The sequence below is a fragment of the Neofelis nebulosa genome, chromosome 3 (assembly GCF_028018385.1).
Source record: "Neofelis nebulosa isolate mNeoNeb1 chromosome 3, mNeoNeb1.pri, whole genome shotgun sequence".
Classification (NCBI taxonomy): domain Eukaryota; kingdom Metazoa; phylum Chordata; class Mammalia; order Carnivora; family Felidae; genus Neofelis; species Neofelis nebulosa.
The window spans coordinates 187533853-187549951 of NC_080784.1; the positions used below are offsets into that span (position 1 = coordinate 187533853).

Genomic DNA, 16099 nt, shown 5'->3' on the forward strand with positions numbered 1-16099 from the left:
GACCCTTCTGTTTTAGGGTAGTATTTATTTCTGTTCATTTCAAATCCTTTAAAGATACATATTGTTAAAAAATTCTTAGGTTGCAAAGTCACCCTTCCCCTGTCAGATATCTGTCGGTGAAAACAGTTATCCCCAAATTGCAGAAGTAACCTAACTAAAATACAGTAATGGTACAGCAACCTATATACAGGTGTCCTTGTACAGATCCTGTACCAAAAAAACCCGCACGTGGGTTTTCTCTAGCATCAGAGTTTGTTAGGCTTTTGGATGCTTTTATGGACACCCATCATGAACTTACAGCAGTAGATTCCCATTTCTCGTAGTGATCACTTAGATTTTTTCCGTGGTTTTTACGCAGGTAAGTGAATGAAGAGCCATGAAATTCGAGGTTCTATTAGGTTCTATTGATAATGGAACAAGGAGGAAATGCACTGTCACCATGGCAGCCATCCAGCTTGCGCTTGGTGTTTTTGGTGATTTTTCTGGTTTCTCCAGGTGCTGTTGAATTTGAGATTGACAATTACTGTAATTGACTTTTAAGATGGCACCTAAGGTGTTGGTATTGTGCCTCCTCTCCTGGAGGCAGAAGGATAGCTTACAAACCAAATTTGAATGGACTTATAAGGCACATAGCTCTATAACTACAAGAGGATGTGATTTCTATTTTTACCTGCATTTTGTAATTCATTAAGAATTTAATTAATAGTTTCTTAGAATAATTTTGGAAACTCACATTTGTTACAAAGTAGAATTTTTCTGTATTTTTTTATTAAAAAAATTTTTTTTTAATGTTATTTATTTTTGAGAGAGAGACAGAGTGCAAGCAGGGGAGGGGCAGAGAGAGAGAGGGAGACACAGAATCCAAAGCAAGCTCCAGGTTACAGAGCCCGATGTGGGGCTCGAACTCACGAACCGTGAGATCATGACCTGAGCTGAAGTCAGACACTCAACTGACTGAGCCACCCAGGTGACCCTAAAGTAGAATGTTTCATGGGTTGAGTTTCTTTCCAGTGTATAGAGAAATGCTTAATGATGGAACAGTTGATGTTAGAGAGCGTACTCCGCACAGCCTCGGGGGACCTAGCCCGTTCAGGAGTACAGTTATGTCATATCAGTGTTATGTAGGACTCCTCCTTGGCCTAGAGAGCTCACAGAGCTCATGCTGTAAGTTTGAGTCTTAATAATTTGTGGTGTGCCTGACTGAATTTTGTTTTACATGATCGGAATGCAATAAAATACGACATGTTAAGTATACCTAATATGCAGGCAGAGTAGAATTTAATTTAAATGTGAAATTATTTGATAGATTCCACAGTGGTGTGTGGAGTACATGCGATCATTACCAGGACCCAAGAGAGGAGTTGCCTGTACCCAACCCAGGAGAGTGGCTGCAATGAGTGTGGCTCAGAGAGTTGCTGATGAAATGGATGTGATGTTGGGCCAGGAAGTTGGTTACTCCATTCGATTTGAAGACTGCAGTAGTGCAAAAACCATTCTTAAGTAAGTACTATCTTTAAAAATGGCTACTTTGTTTCTCTCCTTTCAGTTTTCTGCCACTAGACAGGGGACTTGCTAGTGGAGTCTCAAGTCATCCAAGTTTAGACTAGTGCAGAGTAGACCTTCCTAGACTTACTAGGTGACTTTTTGTTATGGATTCTCTTTCTTGCTGGTAATATATATAGTTCAGTAGACAATGAATTTCAAAGGTCAGATTTTAGTTATTTTGTGCTGTATCATAGGTGAAATGTTCTATCACTTAAATGATAGAAAAGTTAAGTGATGCATCTTAGTAAAGGATAGTTACTTTAGAAAGAAAGATGTGTGGGATGAGATAGAAATTATTTGGGGAAAAGGGCTTTTAATGTTAATTATACAGCTATTACCATGCATATATTATGAGCTAAAGAGAGGAATCTTTTGTTGTGTAATATACTCTGGGAGTCTCCTCAAATTCCTTTTCCTTTTCCTTTTCCTTTATAGCTGTGATGCATTATTGACTACCATGTGGAGCTTTTTTCTAAAATTTTCTTTAACTCCTAATTCTTTTTTCGTCTTACACTTGTACTCTGCATAAGTCGTAATACATGTTGCCTGATGGTAATTCTTTTGAAAATCTTCCCCTTTTGTTGCTTCTGTTTCTTCTGTGTATATGTGACATTTAAATCATTTTTTAAAAGTGATTTGTCACAATGTAATCTCTTCCCTGAGGTTTTTAAAAGACATTTTTGGAACAGAGTGTTACATGGGCAGTGAAATGAGTCATTGATGGCAGAAATATATGCGGTGTTGTAGGGTAAATTATGTATTATGGAAATTGTCAAATGTATGCACAAGTTACAGTAGTATAACGAACTCCCATGTATTCGGCATCTTCAGCTGTGACGGTCTTGTTTCATCCAGATCCCAACCTTTTCCCTGTTCCATATAATTTGGAACGAATCTTAGACGTTATATATTTTCATCTCTAAATATTGCAGTGTATATAGCTCAAAGATAAAGTTTCTTAAAATACAGCTATGATATTCACAACTTAAAATTTTTCCCTAATCAAAACATCCAATCACTCTTTAAGTTTCATGTCAATTTTTTCTAGCTTCTTTGATAATATTTTATTGGAACTCCAGGTTAAAGAATTCAATATTGTTTTTTTTTAATGTTTATTTATTTTGAGAGAGTAAGCGAGCAGGGGAGGGGCAGAGAGAGGGAGAGAATTCCAAGCACACAGGGCTCTAACTCACCCTGTGAGTTCATGAGATCATGACCTGAGCTGAAATCAAGAGTTGGATGCTTAGCCTATTGAGCCTCCTAAGTGCCCCTCAGTATTGTTTTGTTTTTTTTTAATTTTTTTTAATGTTTATTTATTTTTGAGAGAGAGAGAGAGAGAGCGTGCGCCCGTGGGCCTGAGCGGGGGAGGGGCAGAGGGAGAGGGAGACACAGAATCCAAAGCAGGCTCTAGGCTCTGAGCTGTCAGCACAGAGCCTGATGTGGGGCTTGAACCCCTGAACTGAAGATCATGACCTGAGCTGAAGTCGGACGCTCAGCTGTCTGAGCCACCCAGGCGCCCCTCAATATTGTTTTTAATATAGTAGCTGGACAAGTATTTATTTAAGTTAGTTTGCCTTTTGACTTTAAGGCTTTGTTTTGGTTTGTATCTTAAACTTCATTGGATATTGTTTACTTGTAATTATATAATTGATGAAAGAACTACATAAAATCATAAGATTTTATACTAATTTAAAACGTAGATAATGTCAAGGACTGGAGGAAAATAAAGGTAGATTCTACTCATTTTTAGAAGAAATGATATAATTATTTTGACATTCACTGTATTGAATGTTTCTTCCTTGGTAAGCTACAGTTGAGCAAGGAAAACGGAATTTGGAAACTGGGAGAGAAGAAAGTTATATGCAACACTGGGTCAGAGAGAGAGAGAGAGAGAGTGTGTGTGTGTGTGTGTGTGTGTGTGTGTGTGTGAGAGAGAGAGAGAGAGAGGAAGTGGCAGGCTTTCAAAAGATATATGCATGGGGCGCCTGGGTGGCTCAGTCGGTTAAACGGCCGAGTTCGGCTCAGGTCATGATCTCGCAGTCCGTGAGTTCTAGCCCCGCGTCGGGCTCTGTGCTGACAGCTCAGAGCCTGGAGCCTGTTTCAGATTCTGTGTCTCCCTCTCTCTGACCCTCCCCCGTTCATGCTCTGTCTCTCTCTGTCTCAAAAATAAATAAACGCTAAAAAAAATTTTTTAAGAAAAAGATGTATGCTTGTGGTTCACTTAATAGGGAATGACAAGTAATGTAAATTGATTTGATCAAAATGAATGTATTTTTGGCATTGTGATGTTTTCTTATGGAATGGTTCTCAGAGGCTATTACTAAACTTAAAAAAAAAAACAACCCAAAACTTAATTTTGGACAGGGTAAGCTTACTGAGATTTCTTCTAGAACTTGAAGAGCTAGAAACTAACCCAAGATTGTCTATAAGTGATAGTAAATCCCATTTAATAGTAAGGAGTTAGTGATAGTTTTGATGATAGGAATGCTTCATCATAAATCTCTAGATATATTTTGTATAGTCATCTATCAACTCATTTCTTGAATACCCCAGATCCCAGATGTTAAAAACAGCTAGAACCTTCTTCTTTTTTTTTTTTTAAATGTTGACTTAGTACTTTTGAGAGAGACTGAGAGAGTGTGAGCCAGGGAAGGAGCAGAGTGAGAGTGGGAGAAAGAGAATCCCAAGCAGGCTTGATCCCATTAACTGTGAGATCGTGACTTGAGCCGAAACCAAGAGTTGGATGCTTAACCTACCGAGCCACCCAGGTGCCCCGAAAATAGCTAGCAACTTAAGGAAGATCAGTTATAGGTAATTGGGCAGGAAGAGTGAATACCTCAGGCAGCTCTCAGTGTCCTCTGTTAGCTTTTCTCATACACAGATGAACTTTGAGCCACATAGGGAGTAGGAGCAGCAGCGCCCCCCCCCAAGTCAAATCTGTATATAACTTTTTTAAAAATTTTTTTTTTTTTAACATTTATTTATTTTTGAGACAGAGAGAGAGAGAGCACATGAACAGGGGAGAGTCAGAGAAAGAGGGAGACACAGAATCTGAAACAGGCTCCAGGTTCTGAGCTGTCAGCACAGAGCCTGATGTGGGGCTCGAACCCACAGACCGCGAGATCATGACCTGAGCCGAAGTCGGACACTTAACCAACTGAGCCACCCAGGCGCCCCTGTATATAACTTTTAATGTTTATTTTATTTTGAGAGAGAGAAAGTATGAGTGGGGGAGGGGCAGAGAGAGAGAGGAAGAGAGAATCCTAAGCAGGCTTCAGGCTGTTAGCACAGAGCCCGACTTGAGGCTCGATCCCACCCCTGTGAAATCATGACCTGTGAAATCATGACCTGAGCCAAAATCAAGAGTCAGACCCTCACCTGACTGAGCCAGCCAGGCACCCCTGCATATAACTGTATAACTTTTGACTTCCCCCAAACTTAACTTACCAGTAGCCTACTATTGGCTTCATCAGTAACCGCCAACACATATTTTGTATGTTACGTGTGTACTATCTACTGTATTCTTACAACAAAGTAAGCGAGGGAAAAATAAGCGAAAATACATTTACAGTACTATACTGCATCTGTTGAAAAAAATCTGTGTTTAAGTGGACTTCTGCAGTTCAAACATGTGTTGCTCAGGGGTCAACTGTGGATATAAATGCCTGTATGTCCATTATTTAGCCAGGGAAAAAAAAAAAAACTTCTAATTTTGACCATAGAAGGATGGTTAAAGAAGACTAACTACTGAAAAATCTACCTGGGGGACTCAGACTGCAACCATACTCTTCCTGATTTTGTTGTTGAAACTAAACAAATACTTTTTGCTAATTAAATAATTTTGTTTTAAGAGTACTTAAATTAGTGTATATTTAAGTCATCTCTAGGCACATTAAGGGTTTAAAAGTACTTTTTCCGGTGTTTCAGACATAGATACTTAAATTCTGGATTCTAGGTCTAATCCTGTGCTATTTTCAGAAGATTGAATCTAGTGTAAATTAGTATACTCTGTTAGACTAGCCTTAAAAAGCTGTCCTGTCCCAGTAGACAGATTAGTTTTCAAGCCGCCACAGCTAAATGGTTTTTATATTTTGTTTGTTGTGATTTTTGCCTGCTCCCGTCTCTTTTCTGAATTATTCCTTTTGTAATATGTTTATGTTCCATTTACCATTTTGGGATGGAAATTACAAAAGAAAACCTAGTGAGATAGCTAAAGAACAGCACCAGTCAGTGGACGATGTTGCCAGGTTTGTGACTCGTCAGTGAAAATTATTTTAATTCACAAAAATTGTGAGGAAGAAGAGGTGATAATACTTCTGCAGTGGATTTTAAGAAGCACCTTGGAGTTGTGATAAATTGTAAGAAATAGGTTATTTTATTTTGAGAGAGCAGATGATTTTTTAGGGAATAAAACAAGTTGATAGTCTTGAGCCTTCAGGCAAACATATTTGCAGTTGGTAATTTGGTAGCTAATTTAGTTACTTCCTTTTTGTTTTCTCCCCCAAAGCTGCAAAATTTTGAGATATTTTGCTATTGAGAGAACCTAGTCATTTATGTAAGTCAGTTAATTGAGTGCCTTCTGTGTGTTGGACAGTGCTAGATGTATAGTGCGGGATGTGCTAAAATGTAGATCTGGTTCTTGTCCCCATAAAGTAAATACTACAAATGGTGAGTAGGTTTCTGAAAGAGAGTACTGGGGGTTATATGAGAGCATGATTTGAAAATTCAACTTAGACTGGAAAAGAGAAGGTGGGATTTAAGTCAAGGCCTAAGTTGAAAGTAATAGTTACTCTAAGTGTAGGGATTGGGATACAGGGAGCAGAGCATTCTTGGTAGATGGAACAGCAGTTTTAAAAACTTTCTGAAAGGAAGAAAAAAAGCACTTGAGAAGACATTGTAGTCTATATATTCTTTAAAGTGTCCAAATGATTTGTGTATGTCAGCATTTCCATGCCAAATCAGTTTTGAGATGTTACAGGACTGGTTTATGGAAAGTATTGATAATTAAAGATTGGTTTCTTTCTTTTGCCTAGTTGGAGCATAAACTCTTTGGGAACAAACAGTTTGTGTCTATGTCTGTATACTTGTCTTATGCATGGAACTTAAAAAAAAATTCTGAGTTGGAAAAGGCAACAGAAGAAACTTGTCAATACAATGTAGACTGTGGGTAAATCTTAGACATAATTGTGAGACATGGGTAGCTTTTTCATGAAAAGACATTTTCCCCTATTTCTTGGTAGAGAGGGTATAGTGATAGTGTAATTTGGTGTATACAGTTTATAATTTGCCTCTAATTCTGAATCTTTTGCTTTTGGGTATCAGATTCCAAAATTGAAAGGAGTCTGTCCCAGGCTAAGGAATTGATCTGGGGTAGTGTTAATGAAACAGAAAGTGTTATGGTTCTTTATTCAAGGACACGTGTTTGTTCTTGAAGACTGCACCATCCTGAGTTGTTATTTGTGTATATGTAGCTTCAGGACAAGCTGCTGGAGAAATCGAGAAAAGTTAAGGACAGATCATAGTTTAAATCTATAATTGTGAGTGATAAGGAGAAATGAACAGTCTTGGGTCTTAAGATGTGGTAAACTCCTAGAGAGCTTGAGGGAGAAAAATTTTGAACAAATCAGCCAAAGAAGTGCTATTCTACACAATATGGGTCGGAAATTTTTAGCATTGTTTAATTTCCAAAAGGCAATCTGGACAAGAAGATGAAATAAAATCTAAAAATACTTAATAAATATGAGATTCCAGGACAAACATTGCTACAGTGTGGAGCTGGCTGGTGCAGGACCTTTAAGGTTGACACTGGGGAAGGTTTACCAGGCATTGCCATAGCAGATCCCCATAGCAGATTGTTTGGGGCCTGTGGAAACAACAGTTTGAGGGGCCAGCTGCATAAAGACTACTTAAGCGATTCAGAGTGGGTTTTCTTTTTTTTTTTTTTTTTTTTTTTTTATTTATTTTTGGGACAGAGAGAGACAGAGCATGAACGGGGGAGGGGCAGAGAGAGAGGGAGACACAGAATCGGAAACAGGCTCCAGGCTCTGAGCCATCAGCCCAGAGCCTGATGCGGGGCTCGAACTCACGGACCGCGAGATCGTGACCTGGCTGAAGTCGGACGCTTAACCGACTGCGCCACCCAGGCGCCCCCAGAGTGGGTTTTCAACAAGGCAACCTCGTTATTAAACTGATGAGAAGAGAATCAAGAGCAAATACATCCTAAACCACATCCTAAGATTATAGGGCCAGAATTGTGTCCTAGCTTTGCCACCTATTAGCTCTGATCTTGGCAATGTTAATTAACCTCCCTGTGCTTACTGCTTTTTCAGAAGATAGAGCTAATCATAACAACTACCTCATAACGGTTGTTCTGAGATAAAATACATTAATTTGTGTACAGCCCTTAGAGTAATTCCTATCGCCCAGCAAGTGCTAAGTCAACATTTTTACTTTTGCTGCTGCCGATAGCAAGGGTAGATTTCCAGTTGGAGAAATTATTGGATCTTATTAACCGGTTAACCCAGTTAATTAAAAAGAAACATAAAAACAACTTAATGAAGTTCCTTTTAACACAGCAGTTGAATTACAATATAGGGGTTTTAACTTGAATTAAAACTTGACATTACTTATCATTATGAAATGGATGAACCCAAATCTTTTAGGGCTGGAGGTAAGCTGTGGAAACAGACCATTAATTACATAAACACATATGGTGTTTATTATTTATATAATACACAGTCACATATGTTTATATAAACATAAAGTATAAATTATTTTAATTATATAAACATCAATTATAAATTAATTTCTCAAACATCTATTTTAGTAGGCTTTGTTCTAATTCAAGTATAGCACTGGGATTAGATAAAGGTAATTTTGACTAAATCTTTAGAAAGGGGTGGTAATAAAAAGTAAGTGCAGTTATTTACCATTTACTTATTTCCTGTCAGACTAAAAACTCGTTATTGTCACCTTAGAGTTAGAATTCTTGGGCTTTTGTTAATTCATAGAAAGCTAACATGATTTCCTAAAGGTATGCATGTATTATTACACTTGACCTTTGTGTTTGACTTAGGTAATTACAAGGGTTTAGTTACAGTAGGCTCTTTGTTTACCTTGCTAACATCTTACAAAATATTACATAGAACGTATGCATTTATACTAGCCCTCTGTGAATTGTGTTGTGGGGATGATAGAGCATTTCTTTCAAAATTTGTGAAAACTTGAGGAATGGGCAGTGTGTTTCGAAACGGCGCTTTAGTTGCCTTCTATTGTTGTTCATTTCTTAGGCATTTCTTTTGCTTGATTACATACGTAGCTGACTGAAACACACCAGTTGTATTTCAGCTGTTTGCCCAAATAAAACTATGTTTTGGATGCCGATCTTAAGCATTTCAGCTGAGAACTAGGAGGCTGTCTATACATGTGACAAGTGGGGTTTGATGTTTTCTGTTTGCTTTCTTTTTGTCCGTTTTTTGGCATTAGAAATACATTAAAACATTGTAGATTCCACATTATTCAAAATACTGTGTGGTACCTTTCCATGTGACTATTTACATCTAGTAGTTGTCATTGTACTCAATATCCTGCTATATATAGGCTGTTGTGATTGTTGTTTCGATGTATCAAATTGAACTTGATCGTATATAAATGTTGACTTATCCCATTACAGATGAAGGCAACATTAAGTACATAAAGGAACTGTGCTAGTGTCACCGGTTCTTCTCTGACTTGGTTGGGGGCTTAAGCTGTGAGGCAATTAAGAAGATAGTTTGACTCAGTCACATGAGTTGTGTAGATGATTTCACAGAGACAAGGTATTTCATCTCATTGGAACTGAGAAGGGTGGGAAGGCTTAGGTAGGCCGATTAACTAGGTAGATGAGCTAGGTTTTAAGTAGAGTAGAAGTTCCCACGCTACCTTGGTTCACAGCATCAGTGCTTAATAATGTCTCACTAATTTTTCATGGTAGCCTAGGCCTGAAGAAATAACTAAGAAGTCCGTTTACTTAGTAGTTCGGTCCTAAAAACTTACTAATAATATTTATGGCCTAACAACTTAGTAGCCATTTAAACAAACACCACACATACATCGGGAAAATACTTTTATTTCATTCTTAACTACCGTTGTCTATTAGTGTGATGTCTGCATCAGTCGAACACTGCAGTTTCTTAAACTTTGGGGTCACATTGGATACGGCCACCTTTATTTATTATTCCACACTGATATTTGCCTTATATTTGCTTTTTATTATAGCAACGATCAAAAATTGAGCTTTTCAAAGGTAATATCAAAAGGAATATAGCATAATGAACTACTTCTGCTAGTAGTTCCTGTGGCATCACATTTTGAGTGTATGGAAAACAATAATTAATATAAATTGTTTGGAATCATTAATGTGAGAACATAATTAGTCTTCTCTCTGGACTAGGATATCATGGAGCAAATTGAGTCAGTTTACTAATAGCAAGTTAAGTGACCTGTCTGTACTCAAAGAAGGAAGTAGTTTTCTCCTGACTGGATGTATAAATAGATGTTAAAGTCGTACAGTAATCTAAATTTGGACTGTGCTAGGGGGTTATACATAAGCTGTCCTTCAGGAGATCTTAATATTGAACACAAGTGTATTTGATTTTTTTTTTTAATGCTTATTTTTGAGAGACTGAGAGAGCACAAACAGGGGAGGGGCAGAGAGAGAGGGAGACACAGAATCTGGAGCAGGCTCCAGGCTCTGAGCTGCCAGAACAGAGCCCGATGTGGGGCTCAAACCCATGAACCATGAGATCGTGACCTGAGCCAAAGTCGGATGCTTAACCGACTGAGCCACCCAGGTGCCCCTATTTTGATTTTTTAAAGTGCTGCGTTCACATGTATCAGGTTTGTAAAGTGTTGTTGTTGTTTTTTAACATCATAAAACTATATTAATTGAGAAATACAGTGCTAGCATTTTGGACACATACAGAAGACTTTAAGTTAGTGATGAATCCAGAAATAGCCAGATCACCTTAAAGAGGTGAGTAATTTCCTATTAAACTGATTTATATGTACTTAGAATAGATGGTCAGTTCTCTTATTTTTGTACCCACGACATATAGAAGTAAATGATATTGGAAGAAATTGTTGGAGGAAGGTAATTTGATGACTTTTAGTAGCTGCTGAATAAGTACAATAGCATTCACTGTGAGCATGTTTAAAAATTGGTAATTGACCATTTCATTATGTTGGTATTGTGAAAGATGGGTAGCGTGTGGGTGTTAGACTCACCATATTTATAGTAGTGAAAAGAGCTGTATTTTATAAAGTCACTATACTATATATGCTTCTTTCTTCTAATATAGTTCCTGGCAAGCGCATGCTGTTTTAGCTTTGTCATTTCTTCTGTTTCCTTTACTGCTGTTACTTAAAAAGTATTTTACTTATAGGGGCTTTAAACAAAAATAGGTTAGATGATATGGGGGGGGAAAGAGAATAAATATTTTTTTTGGGTTATAGTCTTAGAAGTCTTTTTTTTTTTTTTTTTTTGTTAAATTTTTTTTTTCAACGTTTTTTATTTATTTTTGGGACAGAGAGAGACAGAGCATGAACGGGGGAGGGGCAGAGAGAGAGGGAGACACAGAATCGGAAACGGGCTCCAGGCTCCGAGCCATCGGCCCAGAGCCTGACGCGGGGCTGGAACTCACGGACCGCGAGATCGTGACCTGGCTGAAGTCGGACGCTTAACCGACTGCGCCACCCAGGCGCCCATAGAAGTCTTGATTCATTATAAAGAATATTGCACACAAAGCTGTTTGTGTAGCCATTTTAATGTGGGTAGTTTTTATCTTAAGTTTGTTTATTTATTTTGAGAGAGGCCCGCATGCATACACCCAAACAAGGGAGGGGCAGAGAGAGAAGCCCAAGCAGGCTCCACACTCGTGGAGCCCCATGCAGGGCTTGATCCCATGAACCTTGAGATATTACCTGAGCTGAAACCAAGAGCCAGATGCTTGACTGACTGAGCCACCCGGGCACCCCTAGTTTTTCTTTTTCTTTCTTTTTTTTTTTTTTTTTTTTTTTTTTTTGTAACATTTATTTATTTTTGAGAGACAGAGCAAGACAGAGCATGAGTGGGAAAGGGGCAAAGAGAGAGGGGGACACGGAATCCGAAGCAGGCTCCGGGCTCTGAGCTATCAGCATGGAGCCTGATGCCGGGCTCGAACCCACAGACTGTGAGATCATGACCTGAGCTGAAGTCAGATGCTTAACCAATTGAGCCACCCAGGTGCCCCCTATTTTTTCTTTTAATAGAGCCACTCATATGACTAGATTGGATTGCAGTGGGTTAATCTAAAGATTTTAGTAAACAGTAGTAAAAATTTATACAAACCTTAAACAGGTTCTGAATTATAACTTAAAACTTGTACATTCATTCATCAGTCTGTTAATGTAGGACTGACACCTTTTCCTTGAATACGGACCCTTTGTTTGGAGTTGAATTATGTAGTAAAATGTCTAGATCTTACCATGGTATTTATAAACTTCACACACTTACAAAATACACAAGCGTTATCTTTCTGGAAATCAAGCGAATTCACCCTTTGAAATTCTAGAATTCCAGACTGCTTTTACTCTTATAGTTATGTCAAGCATTTGATAGTTGTGTGTGTGTGTGTGTGTGTGTGTGTGTGTGTAACAACTTTTTCAAGCTTTTCTGAGCACATAGCAGGACATGCATATAAAACTCTTTTCTGTGCTAAGAGTTTACCATTTCATGTCAAGTATAATTATGTTGACCCAACTGGTAGGAACAGAGATGTGGCTATACCACTGTCTGTTTTAAAGAGGGTATGATTATCTCGAGGATTTATTCATTAGATCAGAGGTAATTAAGAGTGTAGTGTGGACTTCTATATTGAGTATTTAACAGGTGTCAGACAATTGGTACACTAGGTTCTTTTAAATACATCGTTTTGTTTAATTTAAACAAAAGCGACCGTATTCTCATTTTACAAACAGCATGAGAGAAGTTGGTCTTGTTCAAAGTCAGCTGCCAATAAGAAAGCAGGGACTTGAACCTAAGTTTGTCTTGCATCAGGGATACATTCTTAACCACTGTTCCTCCTCAATCGTCCTCATTCCTCATCTCCATGTAATTCTTTTATGTGTAAGTATTTGGAAAGTGGTAATTGTGATTAGATTAAACAGTTCCAGTCATTTATAATAGATAAACTTCAAAGTAGGTACCAAGAATTTCTTTGGGTCATGCTGTGTCAAGTTTTGGATTCTTAAGAAATGCAGTTTTATATTATCTGCATATTTAATCATGCCAGAATAAAGTCTGTACTTGGAAAGGTAACCAAATCCTAGCAGCATTGTAATGGCACTACATAACTAGGATTTTCAGAACTAAAGATTAACTTCTTCAGTGTTTATAGCAGGGCTGGTGTAAGACATGGCTGCTGATTTCACTTATATTGTTCTAGAACAGTAAAAATAAAGTTGCCCTGTTTCTTTTAATGACCGTATATAGTTTGTCAGATTCTATCGATGGATACTCAGATTTGGGGTCTTTGCTATTAAAAACACTTGCTGCCCTTCGTACCCTCTTAGAACCTTGTCCACGCATTTTTTCACACATGCGTAAATATATGTCTGAAATGAATTCCCTACAAATGAAATTGGTTGGGGCACAGGGTGTCTTTGAATTTTATTAGATTGCCAGATTGCCCTTCATAGATGTATCTACCCCAACCAGTAAATAATGAGCATGCAAGTGTCTATTCCTGTATTCCTTGCTGACACTGTGTTGTGGAACTTTTTTTAAAAAATTTTTTTGTTAATGTTTATTTTTGAGAGAGACAGAGACAGAATGCGAGTGGGTTGGGGCAGAGAGAGAGGGAGACAACAGAATCTGAAGCAGGCTCCAGGCTCTGAGCTGTCAGCACAGAACCTGACCCGGGGCTCGAACTCAAAAGCTGTGAGATCATGACCCGAGCTGAAGTCGGAGGCTCAACTGACTGAGCCACCCAGGCACCCGTGGAACTTTTTATATTTGTCAGTATTATAAGTGAAAAATGAAATGTTATTATGGTTTTAGTTTGCGTTGCTTTTGTATGAAATTGAAATCTTTACATGTATTTATAGCCATTTGTGTTTCTTTTTGGATCTAAGACCAGTGCTTTTCTCAACTTTCCAAAAGTATTGCTACCTGCTTGACTGACAGTCATTTGTAAGGTGGTATTTTAAAATGCATCCCAGGGGCGCCTGGGTGGCGCAGTCGGTTAAGCGTCCGACTTCAGCCAGGTCACGATCTCGCGGTCCGTGAGTTCGAGCCCCGCGTCAGGCTCTGGGCCGATGGCTCGGAGCCTGGAGCCTGTTTCCGATTCTGTGTCTCCCTCTCTCTCTGCCCCTCCCCCGTTCATGCTCTGTCTCTCTCTGTCCCAAAAATAAATAAAAAATGTTGAAAAAAAAAAAATTAAAAAAAAAAAATGCATCCCAATCACAGAGAAGGTAAATTTGAAAAAGTGTAGAGTACTATAGGATTAATAAAACTTGGTGTCTGTTCATATTCTTTGCCCATCTTTTTATGGTTAGCTGGCCTTTTTCTTAAAAAAAAAATTGTTTTAATGTTTATTTTTGTGAGAGAGAGAGAGAGAGAGAGAGAGACCGCGAGCGAGCAGGGGAGGGGCAGAGAGGGAGGGAGACACAGAATCTGAAGCAGGCTCCAGGCTCTGAGATGTCAGCACAGAACCTGATGTGGGGCTTGAACCCATGGACCAGACTGCGAAATCATGACCTGAGCTGAAGTCTAATACTTAACCAACTGAGCCACCGGGGTGACCTGAGCTGGCCTTTTTCGTATGGATCGTAGGTGCTTTTAACAGAATAGCTTTCTCGATAGAAGTTGCAATTTTCTTAACAAAATTGGCATTCTGTATTTAAGTTCTAATTTTTGCTCCTATTTTTTTGCTTTATCACACTTCATACCATGTAGAAACTTGAATTTTATACAAGTGCTTTTAATGAATTGAATTATTTGAATCCATGTGTTCCACTATTTACTGTTTTAGTTTGTTTTACACATCTTTGATCAATCTGGATATATATATATATATAATATATATATATATATAAAATATATATATATTACATGTATATATTTTAGTTTATTTTGAGTGAGAGAGAGGAGAAAGAATCTTATGCAGGCTCTGCACTGTCAGCACAGAGACCTACTTGGGGCTCGAACTCATGAACTGTGAGTTCATTACCTGAGCAGAAATCAAGAGTTGGATGCTTAGCTGACTGAGCCACCGAGGCACCTCAATCTGGAGTCTTTTTTAGATGGATGTAAGGTTTGAGGTAGGGATTCAGGAAGGCACACAGTCTCTATCTCAGTATATTCCCTCATCAGAAAACATAACACTGAGTTACTGGGGCATATTTCCCCATATCGACACATTTTCATTACTCATAATTTGAGCATTAGTCATTGAGATTCATTAAAGTTATAAATAATTTGATAGGGTTCATTAAAAATTTAAAACTTTCTGGTGTACATTTTGGGAAACATTTTCACCTTTCTGTGGGATCTTTTTTATGATTCGTTCTTTGAACCAGACCACTTGAGAGAGATTTCAAAAAACTCTTATTACGTATATGTAAACACAAAAGTAAACAAATAATGCCTTTGCAGTATCTCATGTTTTGCCATACTTGGTTCACGTCAGAATTGGTGATACTGGCTGGTGTGAGGTTTGGCACTAGTTGTTGTACTGTGCCATTTGCGTGTGCCCGTTACAAAAAAATACTCCAGTTAAGTTGATACTACTCAGCACGCTGAGGTTTTCTTTGGTTTATTTTCTTAATTAAACAGGGTTGGAAATAGGAACTGCTTTTGACTTGCTTTCCGAGCATGTTTTTGCTGCTTTAGGCATCTATTTAACATGCCTCTTATTTGCCTTGACTTAGAGTAGTACTGTTTCTCATACTTTAGCGAGCGTCAGAGTCACATGAAAGCTGGTTAGAATAGATTGCTAAGCCTCATCCCCCAATTTGTGATTGTGTCAGGGGGCAAGACCCAAGTTTTGTATTTCTAACCAGTTCTCAGGTAATACAGATGACTTTTTAAGCGAGTCTTTGTTTCAAGACCGGAAAACACTGGATAACGGTATCCAGTCAAATGTAGAATTTGACTCTCTTGTGCAATTTTCAATTATTAGTCTGTCATTGAAACTTCAAAATTAGGTAATCACAGTTTTAATAGTGTGACACCCTATTTTTGTGACTGATGCCTTAGTCTGCATAAATACTCCATGATTATTATGAAAGGTGGTAAAACTTAAAAGGAAAATGGTTATAATTTATAGGATCACTAGTACCCGGTTCTGCCTTTTTCTGTGCTCTGTGTTAGGTTATTTATTTATTTATACATACATACGTGGAGGGCCTCATCTATTTAGTAGTACAGCAGATCATCGGTAGCTTTTCTTTTTTTCTCAAGGTTAATAAAGGCCTTAATTTCTCTCTCTCTCTCCCTCTCCCACACACACACACACACACACACACACACACACAC

At 38.2% G+C, this 16099-nt stretch overlaps 1 protein-coding gene across 2 annotated transcripts in view; it reads left to right on the top strand.

The window, feature by feature from the left end:
* DHX15 (DEAH-box helicase 15) overlaps positions 1-16099 on the top strand; it is a 62415-nt gene that overhangs the window by 11572 nt on the left and 34744 nt on the right. The window contains exon 3 of one of the 2 annotated variants that reach the window (XM_058722951.1): positions 1307-1500. The exons of the other annotated variant lie outside the window; for it this stretch is intronic. Coding sequence (XP_058578934.1) covers positions 1307-1500 — 194 coding nt within the window. The remainder of the gene's footprint in view (positions 1-1306; positions 1501-16099) is intronic. 2 annotated transcript variants of the gene reach the window in all.